Source organism: Cimex lectularius, unplaced genomic scaffold (genome assembly GCF_000648675.2).
Source record: "Cimex lectularius strain Harlan isolate CLEC.00 unplaced genomic scaffold, Clec_2.1 scaffold5, whole genome shotgun sequence".
Taxonomy (NCBI): domain Eukaryota; kingdom Metazoa; phylum Arthropoda; class Insecta; order Hemiptera; family Cimicidae; genus Cimex; species Cimex lectularius.
The window spans coordinates 1,785,194-1,805,036 of record NW_019392993.1 but is presented as its reverse complement, the minus strand read 5'-3'; the positions used below and the strand labels follow the sequence as shown (position 1 = coordinate 1,805,036).

Genomic DNA, 19,843 nt, shown 5'->3' with positions numbered 1-19,843 from the left:
AATCAGCAAAATAGAATAATGTATCACAAGGAAAATCATCATCATCATTTTATCAAAGAGAAACCTCCAACAGGAATAAAACTAAAATGGAGAGGTACGCCAAACTATGGAAAGACCATCCGATACTTATGGCTCCAAGAGACGACATGAACAGGATGTTTGAATTTAACCAAAACTTCCGAATAACCCTAGGTACCAAAACGAGAGGGAAACACCTCTTTCAAGAATGGCACCATCCTTTGGTACACAGATGGATCTAAAACACAGGAAGATACAGGGGCAGGAGTATTCGGACCTGGAACCAAATACTCAGAACCCATGGGAAAATACACCAGTATCTTCCAAGCTGTGATTCATGCAATCAAAAGATGTACCCAACTCAACCTAAGTAAAGGGTACGAAAACAAGAATATCATGTCAGATAGCCAAGCAGCCATCAAAGCACTAAGCTCAAATATCATTAGTTCAAGGATGGTGCTGAACTGCAAAACCAAACTAAACATATTAGGTACGCAGAATAAAGTCAGCCTCTGCTGGGTCACAGGACACGTGGGAGTGGAAGCCAACGGGAAAGCGGACACCCTTGCAAGGCAAGGACCTGCTACACCGCTGACCGGACCTGAACCCTTCTGCGGCATAGGAACCCACACTATTAATCAGTATCTCAGGCAGAAGGACAAAAAGAAAATGATGGAACAATGAAATTCACTCATTGGATACAGACAATCCAAGAATTTTCTAACCAATTTTGGAAGGGAAGAAATTACAGAATGCGTCAAGGGAAGCAGGAATAAAATGTGAATCCTAATAGGATTCGTAACAGGACACTGCAAGTTAAATGGACACTTAAAGAAGATTGGAATAATCCAAGACGGCACATGCAGATTCTGCAAAGAGGCAGAGGAGACACCAACACATTTACTAACAAACTGCGGAGCTATACTTGCCCGCAGGAGGAAATGTTTTGGGATGTATAATCTTACCATAGAAGAGCTCCAACCACTGAAACCGGGCCTATTAATCAAGTTTCTTGATGAAATAGGACTCACCGATGTGTTTTAGGCAGAGTATGTGGGATAAAATAGCTCTTAAAGGGGGCAGTGAATGTACCCTGAAATTGCATCTACATAATAAGGCAACGACAACAAAGCAGAGAAGACTTTCTATAAGTCAGGAATATACCCATGCTTTGCCCCTTTGTACACGTGGAGAAAATGAAACGACTCTGAATGTGTAATTGAACCTTCCCTTACATAATAAATTTTGCCGAGAATGGCTGAAGCCATACATGAAAGCATGGCCACGGCGGTGGCGATGAGAACAGCTTAAGTAGGTCGGACAGACTTCAGAACCACAGCTTGTTTCGGGAAAAAATGTGTACACAAGGGTTAGCAAAGTGAAAAAAACTATGAAAGGAACCTTACCCCCATCAACACGTTCAGACGTGTTCGAAACCCATCCCCGGAGCGCCATAAGGCGTTCCCAAGTCCAGGCGCAGGTACGAGGACCGACCTGTAAGATAGGAAGAAAAACAACCCGTAAATGCCCTCTGGACCACGGTAAGACAACAAGTATTTACTGGGAAAATTATCAACGAATTTACATATTTAGGTATGAATATTTTATTTTTTTTTAAATGAATGGTGATTATTTGCATATATATTTTTTCATACTTTCGTTTACTATGACAGGGCGTGAAATAAAATTTCTTGTTGGGAAGGACATCTCTATATGAATGTAAATTAACGGCGAGACCTGACATAACATTTGAGTTGCCATGCCAGGAATTTAAGAGAAGTGATAAATTTTGGGATTCCAACAAACATGGTATTCAACGATGGTACAGGTACAAAAAGGATATAAGATAATCCTAATAATATATTAGGAAAGTTATTTGTATGTAATCAGAAACGTTACCTTTACGTTTTTAGGACTATAGATAAAGGTCCGGCTGGAGGGAAAAGTTTGTACGGGTTGAACATCAACAATAACCAATGTTTTATATAAAAAAGTCTTGGCTGTGGCAGTAAAGAATGCTGCTTAAAAATCCCTGACTCTTGCAGTAGAAGAAGCTGTCACTTTGAATGAAAACTCAGAGAATTTGTGTGTTGCCTTGAAACATACCCACAAATCTCTGAATACAGTCGTAAATGCTATCTGCATCGAAAACCGCAAATGTTACTCTTAATATTATTTTAGAAATGTAATATGTTAACTTTTTGCAGGCTGTTGATGGTGCTATCTTATTTCTCATATTTGCATATCCCCATCAGGGGATCGTCCAATATAATAAAATTGATGATGTAAATGAGGACCGTTTTTACTGTCATATTCTATGAACTCATTTAATAAGTAAAAATACATCTTTTAAACAATAAACGAAAAAAACCATAGAAAACAAACAGTGGACAATAACGTGCAAAAAAGAAGTCATGAATACGGCTAATCCATTATTCAGCACGAGCTCATCCAGTTTCAGACCAATCCATGAACTTCACTATAGCTTGACTTGGCGTTCATAGACATCTGCGAGTTCTGTGGCCAATCCTTTGATACCATCGAATGAGTATTTTTATTTGGTTTTTCATAAATGACAAAAGTCTCATTTCAAAACGTTAACAGAACGTTGTTGCACTTGATTGTGTTTATAAATGCCTAGATTGACTATAAAATATGCATTCATTTATTTATTTGATAGTATAACAACACAACCTACTATATAATAAAAACTTATTACATTATAAATTTATCTTATCGTTATGATATTTATTTTAAATGATCAATTTGTTTTTTAGTCGATAGATTGGTTTTTGTTCAGCAGTTTAGGGATGAATTGTGTGTGCTGAGTCAACCTCTTGATCCGAGTGCGCAAAGTATCAAAAGCGGCCACGAGTTGGCTTTTTAAGGAAAGACGGGGTGGAAAGGAATATCCCAAATATATTTAGCCCCTCTAATCCAATCCATTGGATGCTCCGTGCAATCTGACAATCTGGTACGCTGCAAATTCTCAGAATTTCCAAAATTAAGGGTAGCGGAGAAATCCGTCAGGCTTAGAAAGAGAATTGTCTTGATGACGAAGTAAGTTGAAAGGATTTAACAAAGTTTTCCTTTAATAAATATAAATCCTTTTGATTCTGATTAGCCCTCTTTTTTGGTTAATTCAATTTTTCCTATCGTACGACCTAGATAACAATAAAACAGGGCTTTTTAAATAGCCAATAATATTTCTTTAAATTTTACAGATTAATTTGTGGTCAACAAACAGTAAATAAGTCATAAGTAAGTGAACAAATTAAATAATTCATTCAACTTTTAAAATATGAATAAACCAATGGTTTTGGCATATTGTAATCTAGCGAATTTCAACTTTTCCTTGAGCGCAATTTCTTTTCTCTGATAAGCATTATTTATATGGCTACAGTTTGTATATCATCTGCCAGAAAACGTTTACTACAATTATTTACAAAGAACTTCTTAACATTTTCACGTAACATTGCGTTTAGTCCAATGTTTAGCATCCGTGATTATTTAGATGATCGTAAAGGCACTTTTTGTAAATTATCTATGAAAAAAGTCACTTATGTTACTGCAAAGTATAGTAACTAGACTAATTTTTAAGTATATACAGGGTGAATTGCTACTCGTGCTACAAACTTCTCCAGTAGATTCTTCACCCTAAAATGAACAAAAAAGTTCATATTGTCCATGGTCCGATTCTCAACCATTTCAGAGTAATTTCGCTTTTTATCGATTTTGAAAGATATCACGTCCTGGCGTCGGAAAATCGTGATATCTTTTAATCTAAACATTTCTCTGAAAATCTAATAGCACCGTTGAAATTCCCGTTAATTTTTCAATAAGAAGATGACGGTGGCAAAATGTTTGGGCTAATTTTTTGTGTTTTATTTCAGCCAGAACTACAAAAAGAGTGGAAAATTGTGTAAATCGGAAAGTGTATAAAGTAATCCAGAGTTTCTAATTTTAGTCTCAGAAGGCAGCAAATTTGAGGAAAACTACCTGATTTAATAACGCTTCCAACGCACTCGTCATTTTCTTATTTAGTGGTTGTGAGACCAAGATGTTGATGACAAAAAGAGAAAAAATGGTGGTTCAAGGATTGCTAATGTTTGAGAGTGACTTGCTACTCGTGCTACAAACTTCACCAGTAGATTCTTGACCCTAAAATGAACAAAAAAGTTCATATTGACCATGGTCCGATTCTCAACCATTTCAGAGTAATTTCGCTTTTTATCGATTTTGAAAGATATCACGTCCTGGCGTCGGAAAATCGTGATATCTTTTAATCTAAACATTTCTCTTAAAATCTATAAGCACCGTTGAAATCCCCGTTAATTTTTCAATAAGAAGATGAAGGTGGCAAAACGTTTGGGTCTTTCTTCCTTGACCTTCTAGCTGTTTGTAAACTTCTTAAGCATTACATACTAAATGGGCATTAAATTAAATTAAAAAATTTCAATGGAATTATGATTTTGATTCTCTCTAAAAATTAACGGGGATTTCAACGGTGCTTATAGATTTTAAGAGAAATGTTTAGATTAAAAGATATCACGATTTTCCGACGCCAGGACGTGATATCTTTCAAAATCGATAAAAAGCGAAATTACTCTGAAATGGTTGAGAATCGGACCATGGACAATATGAACTTTTTTGTTCATTTTAGGGTGAAGAATCTACTGGAGAAGTTTGTAGCACGAGTAGCAATTCACCCTGTATATTTATTATATGTGTACAATATATTTTATTTATTGTCTCAATACTTTTATGCATGTTTGGCGAAGCTCTGAAGTAAGGAGAGGCTGGTAATAAGACAGGAACTGGATAATCGGTTATTTTAACGACCATAGTCTAATTGAGGTGAATACAATTTGGATGCACCGTCATCAAAATTAATATTTGTAGAAATAAAGTGTGATAATGAAAGGAAAAGAACGGCAAAGAAAGGCACTGCAGGTGATGCCCAATTTACTTCGACGGTCCTAGAATTATCGACAATATTTTAACACAGTCAAGAAAAGGATTTGACCTCACAAAAATACATTATAAATTGCAGTTACTGCTGATTTTGTTCGTACAGTAAGCACGATTTTTTATTTTTTACTTATATTAAAATGGTCAAAAGTATGTTGTATTTTTCAACACGAAAGTACATTGTAAAATGCAAATATTGCAAATTTTCGTCTTGTTGTATACACAAAACAGGATTCATTTTGCGAGATTTGTGATATTTTCAAAAATAATTAGTTTTATAAATAACCAGGAGAAATGTTAAGTCGCGCATCAGTAGTAAACAAAAGTTCCACCGGGCTTATTAACCTTTCCTATTAACTCACTTACAAATTATTAGATCTTTCATGGTTGATCCCATTAACATTTTTAACTTAATTGTCAGTGGCATTTCTTTTTCATTTTTATACACATTTTATAACTAACCGGTACATAAAAAACTCTTAACGAAATGGAAGTACACAATTGACAAGGAAGAAAGTCGACATTTCTCCAATGGAAACAGTACTACAATGAACGAACGATGTGGAATGGTAGAAAGAAGTGATCCTAGACACGTTTGTAAAACAGACCAACTTTGAGGGGACCATCGGATGGCGTAGGACAGGAGACAGGGAACGTATATACAGGGTGTATCAACTTCTATAGTCCATTTATTTATTTCGGAAACGATTAACTTTAGCAAAAAATGGTCTTATACAAACCCCAAGTTAATTTTGGCTAGGAATCGTGTGCTGATTTAACATAACTTTCTCATCTATCTGGGAAATTACATTAGCTGTCTTTGATTAGCGAGCTTTGGTATTATCTATTATGATATGAGAAAGCTAAAACAAAATGGAAGATAATACCCTAACTCGGTCAAAACATGTGGGAACGTATTTTTTGCTTGCAAAAGTAAAAAAGTCGGCCATAACTCAGAAATGTCGATCCTATCAAAATTGTCCTTACAAATAAATTATACAAACCCCAAGTTAATTTTGGCTAGGAATGGTGTGGTGGTAACAGATTTAACATAACTTTCTCATCTATCTGGGAAATTACATTGACATTTTTTTTTAAATGAGAATCCCATATTTTTATTGTACGATTTGATTCTAAAGTCTTCTTAAAAGTTCTTATTTTATGCCACTTTTACTGAAAGAAAAAATTTAATAGGTTCAAACATTTCTGATTTATGTGGTGATTAGTGACCGTTAATCGATAACTATTCAGAAATTGTGAGATGCAGTCTGGTGTGATGAAGGTTTCAGAAAAACATTTTCTTTATCGTGCCAACGTTTCGATCTTTATTGAGATCATCTTCAGGGCTCAAAGTGTTTGTCTTCTGTGTAATTGTNCATATATATATATGTGTGTGTGTGTGTGTGTGTGTAAGTCAGGTCACATTCAATCCCAAAAAATACATTCCTCAAGGCGGGGTTAAGGAATCCCTTCTATTACGCTAATAAATTATATTCATTCCAATAAATTGACATAAACACAACGCCGGATGCATAGAAGGGTGTTTTATTTTATTTTCGAATGTATCCGGTTTGTATAGATTTTTAGATGGAGATTTTGTTGAAGATACACTGAATATTTTCCAGTGATTAAGATATTTTGTTTTGTTCACCCCTGAATAATTAAAAAATTCTGTTTTTTAATCATTTTTCTTTTTTTTATGTCAAACCAGAAAAACATAAATAACTATGTAGAAAACATTTCTGAGAAATTGTACAGTTTTTTCTTTTAGAAAACTCGACCCCCTCTATAAAAATAACACTTCCGAGACGGAGAAAATCTAATCACAGGCCCGATAATTAATTACGCCAATCAGTTTGAAAGGCTGTTGAGCGCACGACATGTTCGGTTTATCCGTCCAACTTATTTTTCATCAAGTTTCACAAGGAACTTTGCCTGAACTTTTTCTGTTGAAAAATGAAAATCAGTATTAAAACTACTTTATTATTTGTTATTATTTGGTCAATGTAAAAAGTAGTTCAAAATAATTTTTAATTTACACTCTCTGTTGCTTCATAGTGGCTATTTCTTTAAATAAGTATGTACTGTGCTATAGTTTAAATCTATTTACTGTTCTAACAAGCGTAACTAATATCTAATACAGCATTGTTCGATTATTCCAAAAAAAATTTTCATGTGAATGAATCATTGCCAATTAATATTAGACATGTTTGCTCACCATACGATAAAACGACAGGCCCAATTTTGACCCACAAAAATTGACCGTATGGTTTAGGGATGGTTAGGGGTTTACTTATTGGGTCCGTCTGCACTTGCGGGTTTTAAATTACTTAAACTTTTGACATTGCGTCATCTTTGTTTAACGGTGTAAAGGATTACCATCGAGTAATCCATCACCCTCGAGTAATTGAATGAATGGTATGTACATAGGAGTGAATGTACTTAAGTATAAACTTGAGTACGAATGGCTTTGGAATTGCATACGTTGGGTGCAGAATTGACCTAGTTTTTGATAGCACCCGAAGCCCAACCTCTGGCTGGAAGGATAAGACTGACGTCTGTCCTCGTACTGCCAACACCCGGGGGTGGGTGATTCTCGAGTCTGCCGGCAATTTACCGTCAATAGTGAAAGCTGGAACTGCCGGTGGACTACGAGAAGCGAATAAGCCCAACTCGGAACATGTTTGTATGAATGTACCTTACTTTTCCGAATTTGGGCCTACTCGAATCAAAATCCAAAATCCAAATAGAGGAAGCAGCTACTCCATTCATGCTAATAAATTACTATTCAGAGATCGTGAGATGCGGTCTGGTATGACGAAGGTTTAGAAAAGCATTTTCTTTATCGTGCCAACGTTTCGATTACTATTGAGACTTTGCCACTCAACACGACACACAATAATGACACATCTAGACAAAAAAAAACACTTTGAGCCCTGAAGATGATATCAATAAAGATCGAAACGTTGGCACGATAAAGAAAATGTTTTTTCTAAAACCTACGTCACACCAGACCGTATCGCGATCTCCGAATATTCATTGACTAACGGTCACTAAACACCACACACTAATAAATTACATTCACACATTCCATTAGGTTCACACTTTCTAACTCCATTCTTTCACGCTAATTTTCTTTTACTAGTCTTCTACCAAAAACTGTTTCAATGTCTATAATATTGTCATAAAGTCTTAATTTTGATATCTTTATTTACACGAGTGTCCAAACTTTTTGGATAGACCAGTACATGGGTTCTTTTGGTCCGCACAGTCATATTTGCGGCCTCTTAATCTACCTCCCAAGGATTGTTTAGTCTGGCCTGAATACGTCTTGGGATAGTCGTTACAGTGAATACAGAAAATAAAATTATATCCTTTTTCTTTCCAAAAATGTTTTTTAATTTGGTGAAGAAATTCTGTTGAATGAAGTTCTTAAATTTGAAAACTATTTTCCTGTTTCCACATTATCGTTGCAACAATCGTATCAACTTAACAGAGATGTGGTTGATATAAGTAATAGTGTCAAACCTTTTGGTAGTTTGAAGTGTAGTTGGAGTAGATGGAGTATCGTTCATTCTTTGTAATCTTTACAATTAATTAATATTTACGAAAGTTATTGGCTAAGATAAAAAAGTCAGTGTCACGAGCGGGTTTCGAACCTACGACCTTCGGCTAAATACGCCGCTGCTCTACCACTTCAACTATCGTGACCTCGATCCGCTCGGACACCAACTTCCCATCTCAATCCCACCTTTTGAATTTTCCCTCCTTTTTGCCATTTTTCAAATGTCGTGTAATCTATTTGATTCTAGCCAATACCTTTCATAAATATTAATTAATTGAAAAACGTTAATTTTTTTTAATTCTAATTCTACGAACTGTAATGGATTCTTTGTAATATTAATTTATTAATTACCTTTAAGGGGTAGCCATTCTTTTGCAATATTATCCTGACTTTGGTTTTGTTTGTCTCATGAAATCTTAAATTACATAATTTAATAGCCCTGACTATTAAAGTTACTGCTAATTTTATTTTTATTTGAAATGAGTGACTAGATGAAAATCACGTATACTCCAAAAAATAAATAATTAATTATATCCATTCCATTTAGTATTCTGATGGACCAAATTACTTCTTTCGATTAATTATTATTTGTTTGTAAGGAGTGACTTGTTACGATATTTCAAGTGGTTTGAGCAGAGGCGTATTGAGCCGAAGATCTGGGTTCGAATCCTACTCGTGACACTAAGTTTTTCATTTCAACCAAGAACATACATATAAAGAATAATTAATTGAAATAATTAATTAAATTTACACTGCCCCGGATGGAATTGACATTTCTGCCTCACTTTTTTAAGAAATAATTTCAGTAAGTATCTCTTTCGGCCCAGCAGGTTCTCTATTCATTTGTATTACATTTAAACTTTTTACACTATTCCTTAATTCACTACTTTCGTGGTCCGCTTGACCAATTAATACATGACAATTAATTAAGGTTTTTAGTTGAGATGAACAAAAGGGCACGAGAGGGATTCGAACCCACAACCTTCGGCTAGATACGCCGCTGCTCTACCACCTGAGCTATCGTGATCTCGATCGACTCGGACATCAACTCCCCATCTCAATGAACCCCAACTCATTGAAAAATGGCAAAAGGAGGGAAAACACATAAGGTAGGGTTGAGATGGGGAGTTGATGTCCGAGTCGAACGAGGTCACGATAGCTCAGGTGGTAGAACAGCGGCGTATCTAGCCGAAGGTCGTGGGTTCGAATCCCTCTCGTACCATTAAGTTTTTTTTATCTCAACTAAAAACCTTAATTAATTGTCATTTTTACACTATTTTTTCTGAACAAATGAAGTAACAATTACATTGATAAATTTTATAAAACTTCATAACAGAATAAACAGAACCCTGCGACTAAATACTGTATAATTATTTCTTGCTAAAACCCGTTTCAAATTGGTTTATCATTTCAGTCATCATTACCTCGTGTTTACATTTTTCATAACGTTATTTTTGTCTAAATAGATGTTTTTCTGAACAAATGTGAATGTAAGGTTGGCAAATTAAGCCCTTAACTTTTTGTATTGTATTTTGGCATGATACAAGATAAACATTTATCGTTTTTCCCTTGATATCGAGTATCAATAATCGTGTTAACTGGATGCTCGCATGTAATAACTCGTTTAACCATTATCGATTGTCCTAGCCAATTCCTCTCATCCAAACTTCGTCTCACCAAGATTAGCTGCTATATCTGTTATACACAAAATTGTTTGTAAGATGATGAGCTTACTAGTTCTTACAGCATAGTTTCTTGAGAATTGTGTTATGTTTTCGTGAGCAAAAAAATGAAAGATCTTTTAAGGGATATTGGATCTATAAAAGTATATCGTATGTCACTTAGCGGGTTTGTCAGATCCGGGCAATTAGGGAGCACTTTTACCTTAATTGATCTCGATTCCTTGACAACATCGACTAAACGCATTAGCTCGTTTCAAATTGGGGTAAGAATCGATTTGCTGAGTGAAGGAAACCGGGCTGTGGTATTTCACGTAGGCGTCAACCTCATAAATATCGAGATAGGTCACAGTTAATGCAGATCGCATTTATAGCTTCTAGTTTAATGACGCGATTTCCTAACTATTTAGCCAATCGTTCAAATTCTAATTTACTACCGGTGTAAAATTTGGACATTTACCAATAATTATTCCGGCATCTAGGGCGGAAGATACAAATTGCGATCGGTTTGGGGGTGCGTGAGTAAATATAACCAGGTATTTATTATCGGAATTGAAGTATCAATCGATAAAAATCTGTGCTTTCAAGGCCTTCCCTGACTGCCAAAAAATATCAGATAACAGATGACAAGATAACAGTACGTAAAAAGTTCTCACGCATGCAAAATGAATTTTTGCACTCTGGCCTCTCGTTACCTTAAAACAACACACTTTGGAATTTTGTGAATTTTCGGTCAATAAATAGAAAGGAAAGTTGATATATGTTTCATAAATGAAATTTGTTTCACGTATTTTGGAGAGATTAGCTAAATTTCAGACTGTTATTAAATTTTATTATACCGTTTTCGATAAGGCTTTTTAAATTCTTTCATATAGTTATTATTACGTAAATAACTATTCGCAACTAAAATTCTCGCTAAAAAGACAAAATTTATTTCGTAGAGAGGGATTAAGACTTAATCTAACTTAATCATTAAGTTAGACACAGTAAAACCACAACACCTGAATACATGCGGATACAGGTGTAAAGTGAATAGACGTGAATATTTCTGGGGGTTATTGTATATGTCAAATTGGATTAAAAAGCTCCTTTTGTCTAAAGTCTGATTCGCAATGGTATTCGCCATATTTCACTTTTCAGTTTAATCCACCCTTTCATAACTTTATTACATAAAGTCCATTGTATCTCATGAAATGTAATCACGTTACAAATTTTATTACAACATTAGAAAGAGAATGGAAAATCCTGTGAGATTGGTTTTATATTTTAACATTAAGTAAACTAACAAAAGCTTACAAAGTCACTTACAATATAAATTTTTACGAGTTTCTGAAGTACTGGTCTAAAGTTTAAGGCAGTGGGGGCGCAGTAGTCACTATAAGATAAAGGACGTAAGTTCGAATGCAGAACAGCGAACTCGACATACTTACAAAAGGGGCTTATAACATCGTAGTAGAAATACCCACGTAAACAAAAAGTTTAAGCAAGATTTTCTTATTTCTATAAATAATGTCAGATTTGGCGATGACAGAAATGCTGCCCTTATTAAGCAGCTGTAAACGGTTGTAAACGACAATTATCACCAATGTAAAATTACTTCTTTTTTTTTACGAGGGTTTGCAACAGCAGAAGTTATATCAACCCCTCGGGATGCCGGGGGAAAAAAGCCCCCATTTGTAAGTATGTCGGGTTCGAATGCAGGGCCGCTGGATTCGAACCGGGGACCTTTACCTTACAGTGATGAGCGCCGTGTTAAGACCTAACCGTTGCGCCCACCGACGTCCCCAAAATTACCTGTTAATTGTAAAAATTAATTTTTTCATTACCAACTATTCAAAAAAGTTACTCATTAAGATTTTGAAAGATATATTAAATATAATGAAAAAGGCCGGGGAAAAGGCTCTTTGGTACCAAATTTAACAATCCTACCTAAAAATCATCCATCATCCAAAAATACCTTGGAGCTTATATATATCTGGTGATAAAAGTAAAGGACTAATGAGTAAAACTTCCCTGCAATAATTGAAAAAAAAGTCTTGCTTTTCACTGTTCTTCAACAACAGGGAGCTACAGACTTTACTTATGTGAGATAGGATCAGACATACCACAGCAGACTGATGTGGAATTCCCACATAAGACTAACAACTGAACAAAAACTTGGACCCCAGGAAGACTTTGTGGGTTGAAATCTGTTTAGATAGTTAATCTCGACTAACCGTATAAATAAAAATTCTACCAATTTGGACATAAGGAGTGGAACTGTGGGGCTCCGGCAAGCCATCCAATGTTTATTGCATCCAAACCTTCCGATCAAAAGTACTTAGAAAAATTGTCAATGCTTTTTTCTACATAGCAAACTTCACTATCTGCAACTTCAACATTCCTTTTTCCAACGAACTGATCCGATCTGACTTTAAAAAGTTCCTACTCTCCTAATTCGACCTTCACTTTCCTATCTTAAGAAATGTGTGTGCCAACATTGTCTGGTTTATTTTAAGACGTGTGTTTTTAGTGGTGCGCTAACCATAGTATCAATCTAGTGAGCAAACCATAAAATTTCTAATATGTATTTTGCTATGTACTGTGTAGAAATACTTTTTTAAATCTTCACTCATAATTAATCAGCAATTGATGAATTATGTTTATTAATCCTGCGATTGAATTGAAAATCGATTAAGTCAAAAATACTGGAAGTCGAGTTATAAGAAAGGGTAATTACAAACCTAGTTCAAAAAAATTATGCCAATTTGGAGAGATTCAAAGCATATTCGCGGAAAATTTTATTTGCTCCCAATTTTGGAAGAAAAATACTTAAAAAGCTTTTCCCAAAAAGTACGATTTTGAAATGTACCCAAGTTTTACTACAACCACAAACATATTTATTAATTAATTGTTAATTATTAGGCTTTTATCCCAACTGCTTTATTTTGTGATTTATTTTAAATTATTGTTTCATTTTACGTTCAGAAATTCCAGCAGATGACTATTCAAAATGAACAACAATTTCTGCTCAGCGTTTTAACATTTTTGGGTTAAAATCACACTAATAGTTTTAATAATTCATAGAATTTTTAATTTGGTAGCCAATTGCTTTTTTCACCAATTATTCGCCAGAAAATCATTGTTTCCGTCCACTTTCATAGTAAACAATAATAAATACTGTTATTTATAGATGTAGTATTTTTTGTATGTTGACTATATCTCATTAATATTCGAAAAAACAAAATCAACTTAACTGAAATGGATAGTTATTTACAGCTGTCCAAAATGTTTCTTATATTGTACGACATCCAACTATGGTTTGTTTATAGGAATCTCAGCTTTTATATAATGTTTTTTCCAAAGGTCACCCAGAGTATAATTTATTCTATGAACTTGGCAAGTTGTTCTTATATTTCAGATTTACATTCGTGCATAACCGCGTCAGGCAACAAAATTTTTTATCGCCCTTGCCAACATTACGAAAGAAATATCGAGGCTATAATTGATATTACGTTTTTACGAATGTTTTTATTTTACTTTTACACAGAAAAAAGGGGAAAATTCGTTATCACTATTATGATTTATTATAACAAGTTTTAAAGATGAGATGATGTATCGAACTACTTAAAAACAATAAAACAATATAGTTTGTAATTATATTATAATAAAATTTAAAAATTATTTAAAGGGGATTTAACTGTGATATTCTAATGTACCTGAAGGAAAAAACGTAATTTTATTATTTATTTTAAAAAAAGAGACGTGTACTTTTAGTTATTTTAACCGAGGTAACCTATAGGACCACGTTTGTGGTTTTAAACAATTTTTAAATTTTTATATTATATTGTTTTATTGTTCTCAATTAACTCCACACTGTTCATTTTTTTAGATACTGAGCTTCACTAATTTTATTTATTCTTATTATATATGTAGTTTCTTGCTCTCCAGATATATTTAAACACTCATCTATTTAAAGTAAGATAATTGTTTTTTGTAATTTTGTTTGTTTAAACGACATAGCATGTTTCTAACTGCGATATTATGCTAAAATAAATAGGCCCTGACGCCGACGATATAAGATAAAGACTTAAAGAGTTGTCGTTTTTGTTGTGATCTCACTGAAGATCCTTTTGTTCAAGTTGTATAACAAGATTTGTTAGTAATATTTTAATACCGTGTTTCTTATTTTGAAGTTCAAAGGCTGTTGTTAAATATGTGAAACACAATAGCGAAAGATGTTTTTGCCATGAAATGTTTATTATTTGTGAATTGTGTGGACTACCGGTATCGTGATTCCTTGCTAAATTTCGGCATTTCTTTTCTTCATTTTCTTATTAATCACTTTTAATCACAAGTGGTGAAAGTGGATTCAGAGAACACATCTAACGGGATAACAAATGAACATCGTTGTGAAAGTGTAGTAAGCTGAGTTTAATTCGTAGCTGAGTTTGAATAGCCGTTTTACACGGCATTAACTTTTCCTATCGCGTATTGTTTTTCATTATCAAAATTAAATCTATCAGTTTTATTAGCTTAAAAATATCTAACAAGATTTTGAAAAATAATTTAAGGTTAATTTGCGTGACTATTCGATCTATCAAGTAGATATTTCGGAGCTGTTGTATGGCTGGACAATTATAGACGATGTAATCTACCAGCCAGACTTATAATTTTCCGGCCGGATCTCTTGTAATACACCCAAGAACGGTTCAATAAGTCCAGTCTGGTTTAACTCTTACGAATAATGACTACTGCTCTGCTAATATGTGCTCTTTAGTGTCGGCTGAACACGCAACGTACCCTGTCCCTCCGACCAGAGGACAAACTTCTGTCTATTTATTATGTTCTGCAAACGACCTACAATGAAGTTACGAATTCTTCCAACCGCATTCTATGCCATTAAATTTCTCTGTTACTTACGCAAATTAATCTGAATACATGACAAAAATGGAGTGTAGTTGATTTAAAATTGTCGAATGATTAGTAAAAATTTGCCTATTTACATAGATATACAAAATTGTACACCAAGTTACTTGAAAAGTCAGTGCAATCTTTCATTTATTATTGTTTCAATATTGTTAATTAGCCAATTTATGTTTAGTGGCCTAATTGACCAAATTACTCAATTAATTATACTTTTTATGTAAGGTCTTGTTTGAGATGAAAAAGTTAGTGTCACGAGCAGGATTCAAACCTGGCCGAAGGTCGTGGGTTCAAATCCCAATCGCGACACTTACCTTTTCATCTAAACCAAGACCTTACATCAAAAGTATAATTAATTGAAATTGTTAATTAAAATTTCTATTTACATAGGAGTATTAGATGTTTACATCAACATACCCAGGGTATAATTGACTGACGGGATTGAGTATGAACGACGGTCTGATTTTTGACTGCTGAGCAAATGGGTTCCTCATAAATTGACCGGCGGTAAAAAGCTTCAGTCTTAAGATTTTTTTTTTTTTACGAGGGTTCGCAACAGCAGAGGTCATATAAACCCTCAGGGTGCCGGTGTTTTTGAAAAAAAGCCCGTTTGTAAGTATGTCGGGTTCGAATGCAGGGCCGCTGGATTCGAACCCGGGACCTTTACCTTACAGTGATGAGCGCCGTGTCAAAGACTAAACCTTGCGGCCACCGACGCCCCCCTAATTTGGTTATTATTGTTTTCCCAGAACAAAGTAGAAATGTTTTTTTGTTTGGATTGACATATGCGACAAAAAAATCCTGTAAGGGACATCAGGAGGTCGGGTCATTGACACCGAATGACACTGTCCCATTGATGCGAAAACCAAATATTCACCAACAAAATATGATGCTTTATGCTTGGTAGAGTATCGCGGGCATTGTGCACTACGCTACTTGGCCAAACCCCCACAGCCAAAATATACTGAAACCAACTCGAACGAGTATCTCTTGCCCTGGCCCAGAAACTACATACTCTCGTGAATAGAAAAGGTGTAATTTTTCATCCGGACAACGCGAGTTGATAATGAGGAATAGTTGGAAAGTCCTACCCTCCGTACTCTCTAGACTTGGTTTCACATGATTTTCGCCTTTTCTTATCAAAATATGCGCATTTGAAAGTTCGAAAATTGCCAACAGCTTGAAAATGAACTGAATATATTTTTAAGCCCCGGGACACAAGTTTCTTTTATAGAAAAGGCACGACTTGGCTAGTAAATGGTTGGGAGAGGGTTTTAGATACCTATGGAGACTAATTCCCAGAATAAAACAATTCTAAACGAATTTTAATTGTGACACTTAATCCCCAATACGAACATATTTGGCTACCTGGTATAACTAGTTTAAATAAAGTTACATTTTCTTCCAGGCATTTTTATTACATCACGTGTCAAATCATTCTGAACTTACCTTTACTTGGTCCTGTTCACCCTGGTACTCAATACTTTGGAATATGGTCCACGTATATCGCCTCCTCACTTCCATTCTTGCTAAATAGCGACGGTACCATTGTTGTATCAGAATAGCAGCTTTCATGGCTGAAAAACAAGTTTTACATTAGGACTAACTTAATATTTAAGCTTTATATAATTTAAAAACAATATACAAAAACATATTATAAGAAGAGGTTGGATTCTGTTTCAACCATTAATTTAACTTACATTTTATGAACAAAATTAGAGATCAGTAAGCAATAAATAATGATTGATTCCATTTATTCACCAATTCCTTTGAATTTTCTACAACAAAAGGCAAATACTTCACGGCGCATTGGATACAGTTACGCACAGCTCATCGGTAATGTTGGTTTAAGCGTGTGTGTGTGTGTGTGTGTGTGTGTGGTGATTAGTGACCGTTAGTCGATGATTATTCAGAAATCGTGAGATGCGGTCTGGTGTGATGTAGGTTTCAGAAAAATATTTTCTTTATCGTGCCAACGTTTCGATCTTTATTCAAATGTCTTTCTATACCGACTTCCCCACCCCTTCAAAATCCAACGTATTTAAACATAAAACAGCAATATCTCACTGGCACTCTCAATACGACACGCAAGAATGGCACACTTACGCAGAAAACAAACACTTTGAGAGAGTAGAAATACATTGATTGAATAAAAAAAAATATTTTTTGCATTGTATAAATTCACTTTTTTCCACATCCTACAAGTATTTGTTAAATTTAAACAATGTTTGTAAATCCCAGGCCCTGAAGATGATCTCAATAAAGATCGAAACGTTGGTACGATAAACAAAATGTTTTTCTGAAAACTACATCACACCAGACGGCATCACACGATTTCTGAATAATCGTTGGTTTAAACGCCATCTTATTTATTTATAAGACTAAAATATCATTTTTACGTTTTACAGGTTAAAAATCATATATAGTTCGGATAAATGTAACAACTTACAAAACAATACATGCTGATGTTAATGTGTTGAATTAGAACCGTAGTTCAAAAATACAAGTTAAATCATTTTTATGTAAAAAATTCTATTGTAATAAATAATAAAGAGTCGTAGAATTAAGGAAGAGAATATAACATAAAATATGTTATATTAATATATATGTCACGTTCAGATTTAAATGAACCGCCATGCCCTTCCACACACTCAAACAGTGAAAGGAGTAGGGGCCATGAAAGGGCTATTTTTTCAAGTCCTAGAAGATATCCCTTTCTAGCATGTGTGGGTAAACAGCTATTTTTGGTAAAAAAGAAAAATTTGGTGTGCACACTATTCAAGTGAGTTAATTTTTATTACTTTGACGTCAAAATAAAAAAATAATAATTGTAATTTAGTTTTAAAAGGGTATATATTTTTATAAAGAAAAATAAAATAATTAACATTTCATTTTAAAAGTTGTGTTAATATTTTAATTCTATTTTCTAATTTGGTGGTCAAAATTTTAATAATAATAACAATAATAATAATAATTTCTTTACCTTTCTTTATGGAACTATAAAACGAGAATCAAATTCCATTTTAAAATTAAGGTTTGTAGATTTGAGATAGGTTTGTTATAGGGTAAAAGGTTTCTTTAAATTAAAAATAATAATTAATAAAATATATTGTCATTTTATGTGAAAATAAATTGTAATTAAAGATTCAAATTTAACAAATATTTGGTGTCGTATTTACTTTGGTTTAAATGAAATATAAAAGGTGCCTGAACGATAAATGAAATAATTGTCGTCAGGTCCGATCGTAAAAAACCTCTGGGACCTTGTTTTCGGTTTTCCGAATTCAGGGTTGGGCCCAACAAAAAAGAAGAAGAGACACGCTATATCACATATATAAATATAGATATACATAGATGTGCAGAATAGTAAAGACGTTGCAGGTGAGATCAGTGGAGTCACGACATAAATAGCCTACCATTTTTATGCTAGAAGATTTAATATCGTCAATGTTCACGAAAAAAGATTAACTATGTTAATCGACTTGATTGCTACATTCAAGATGTATGTATGGATAGGGAATTGAAAAAAGTAGGAAGAATTGTTGAAATAGAGCGATATTTTTAAACCCATGTTGAAGGTGATGTAAGAACCATTGAAAAATATGTGATATGAATACTTTTTTCAAATAACAAAAATATGTCAGACTAGAGTTTTGTAAGAAAACTTGTTTTCGCCTTTGAAACAAAAGAAATAGAAAGAAATAACAAAGCAAACTTTCTACTAACGAGGAAATACACCTTGATACAAGAAATATGTTGCAAAGAACCGGTACTAAAGTATCTGCGTTGTATAGAACTAGTGGGTGAATACGATCTGGTCCACGAGGGCAGTGTAGATAAGTTAGATGAAAAAAGAAATGTCCCCAAAGTTATTTATTCCGTCCCTATTGAAGTCGTGGCGATTCCTCCCTTAAACTTTCGTCTATTGTGCCGATGTCGGGAAAATTTAAGTTTCTTTTATGAATTAAGGAATTATTCCTATGGGTTGGTATCAAGATTTGTGGGGTTCAAAAACTGTCTTCCCGGGTACCAAGGCCTTTTCCGTGCTATCGCAGGGAAGTATAATTGACAATGATCATCTGTTCATTTGTTTATTAGGTCCTGTATTACGTATCCCATTTAGGTTGTTGTTCACTGAAACATGCTTTGTAAATATACCAGTTAGAGTTTTTAATTACTTTCTGTTAATTATGATTTCCGCTTTCTCCTAATTGTTTTTGCTTTCAGTATTGTGTTCTCATTAGTTACCTTTTTAATGTCCAGTTCCTTTTTAATGTTTAAAGCGTTTAATTGCGACCTATGAGTCGTTCGAAAGCTATCTTTTCAGCAAATACATCTGCTGGTTCGTTGCCCGACATTCTCTCATGATGTGGGACCCACATTAATGTTAGACTACTTCGAGATCTCATTTTCTATGCCATGAAGCATGTTCCAGACAAGTTTTGAGTCGACAAGTCTGGCAGATCCGGAAAGCCCTTAGAGCTGCTAGGTTATTTGAAATTGAGACATTATTTCTGTTGCATCTGCATGTGTATTAGTTATTTCATGTGCCCATGTTTCTATGGGGCCGAGCATCATGTGGTTCTTATAGTGATAGTTGTCGTGTTAATATTGTTAATATTATTACGCGTAGTTCGAGATAACGATTCGCAGATCCAGTAAATGTATGGATCTGGGAGAGTGGTTCCAACACTTCCAGAAGAAC

At 34.3% G+C, this 19,843-nt stretch overlaps 1 protein-coding gene across 4 annotated transcripts in view; it reads right to left on the bottom strand.

Moving 5' to 3' along the window:
* LOC106666214 (serine/threonine-protein phosphatase rdgC) overlaps positions 1-19,843 on the bottom strand; it is a 227,649-nt gene that overhangs the window by 101,208 nt on the left and 106,598 nt on the right. For all 4 annotated transcript variants that reach the window (XM_014393243.1, XM_014393245.1, XM_014393244.1 and 1 more), the window contains exon 3: positions 16,588-16,715. In XM_014393243.1, the coding sequence (XP_014248729.1) occupies positions 16,588-16,715 (128 nt within the window). The remainder of the gene's footprint in view (positions 1-16,587; positions 16,716-19,843) is intronic.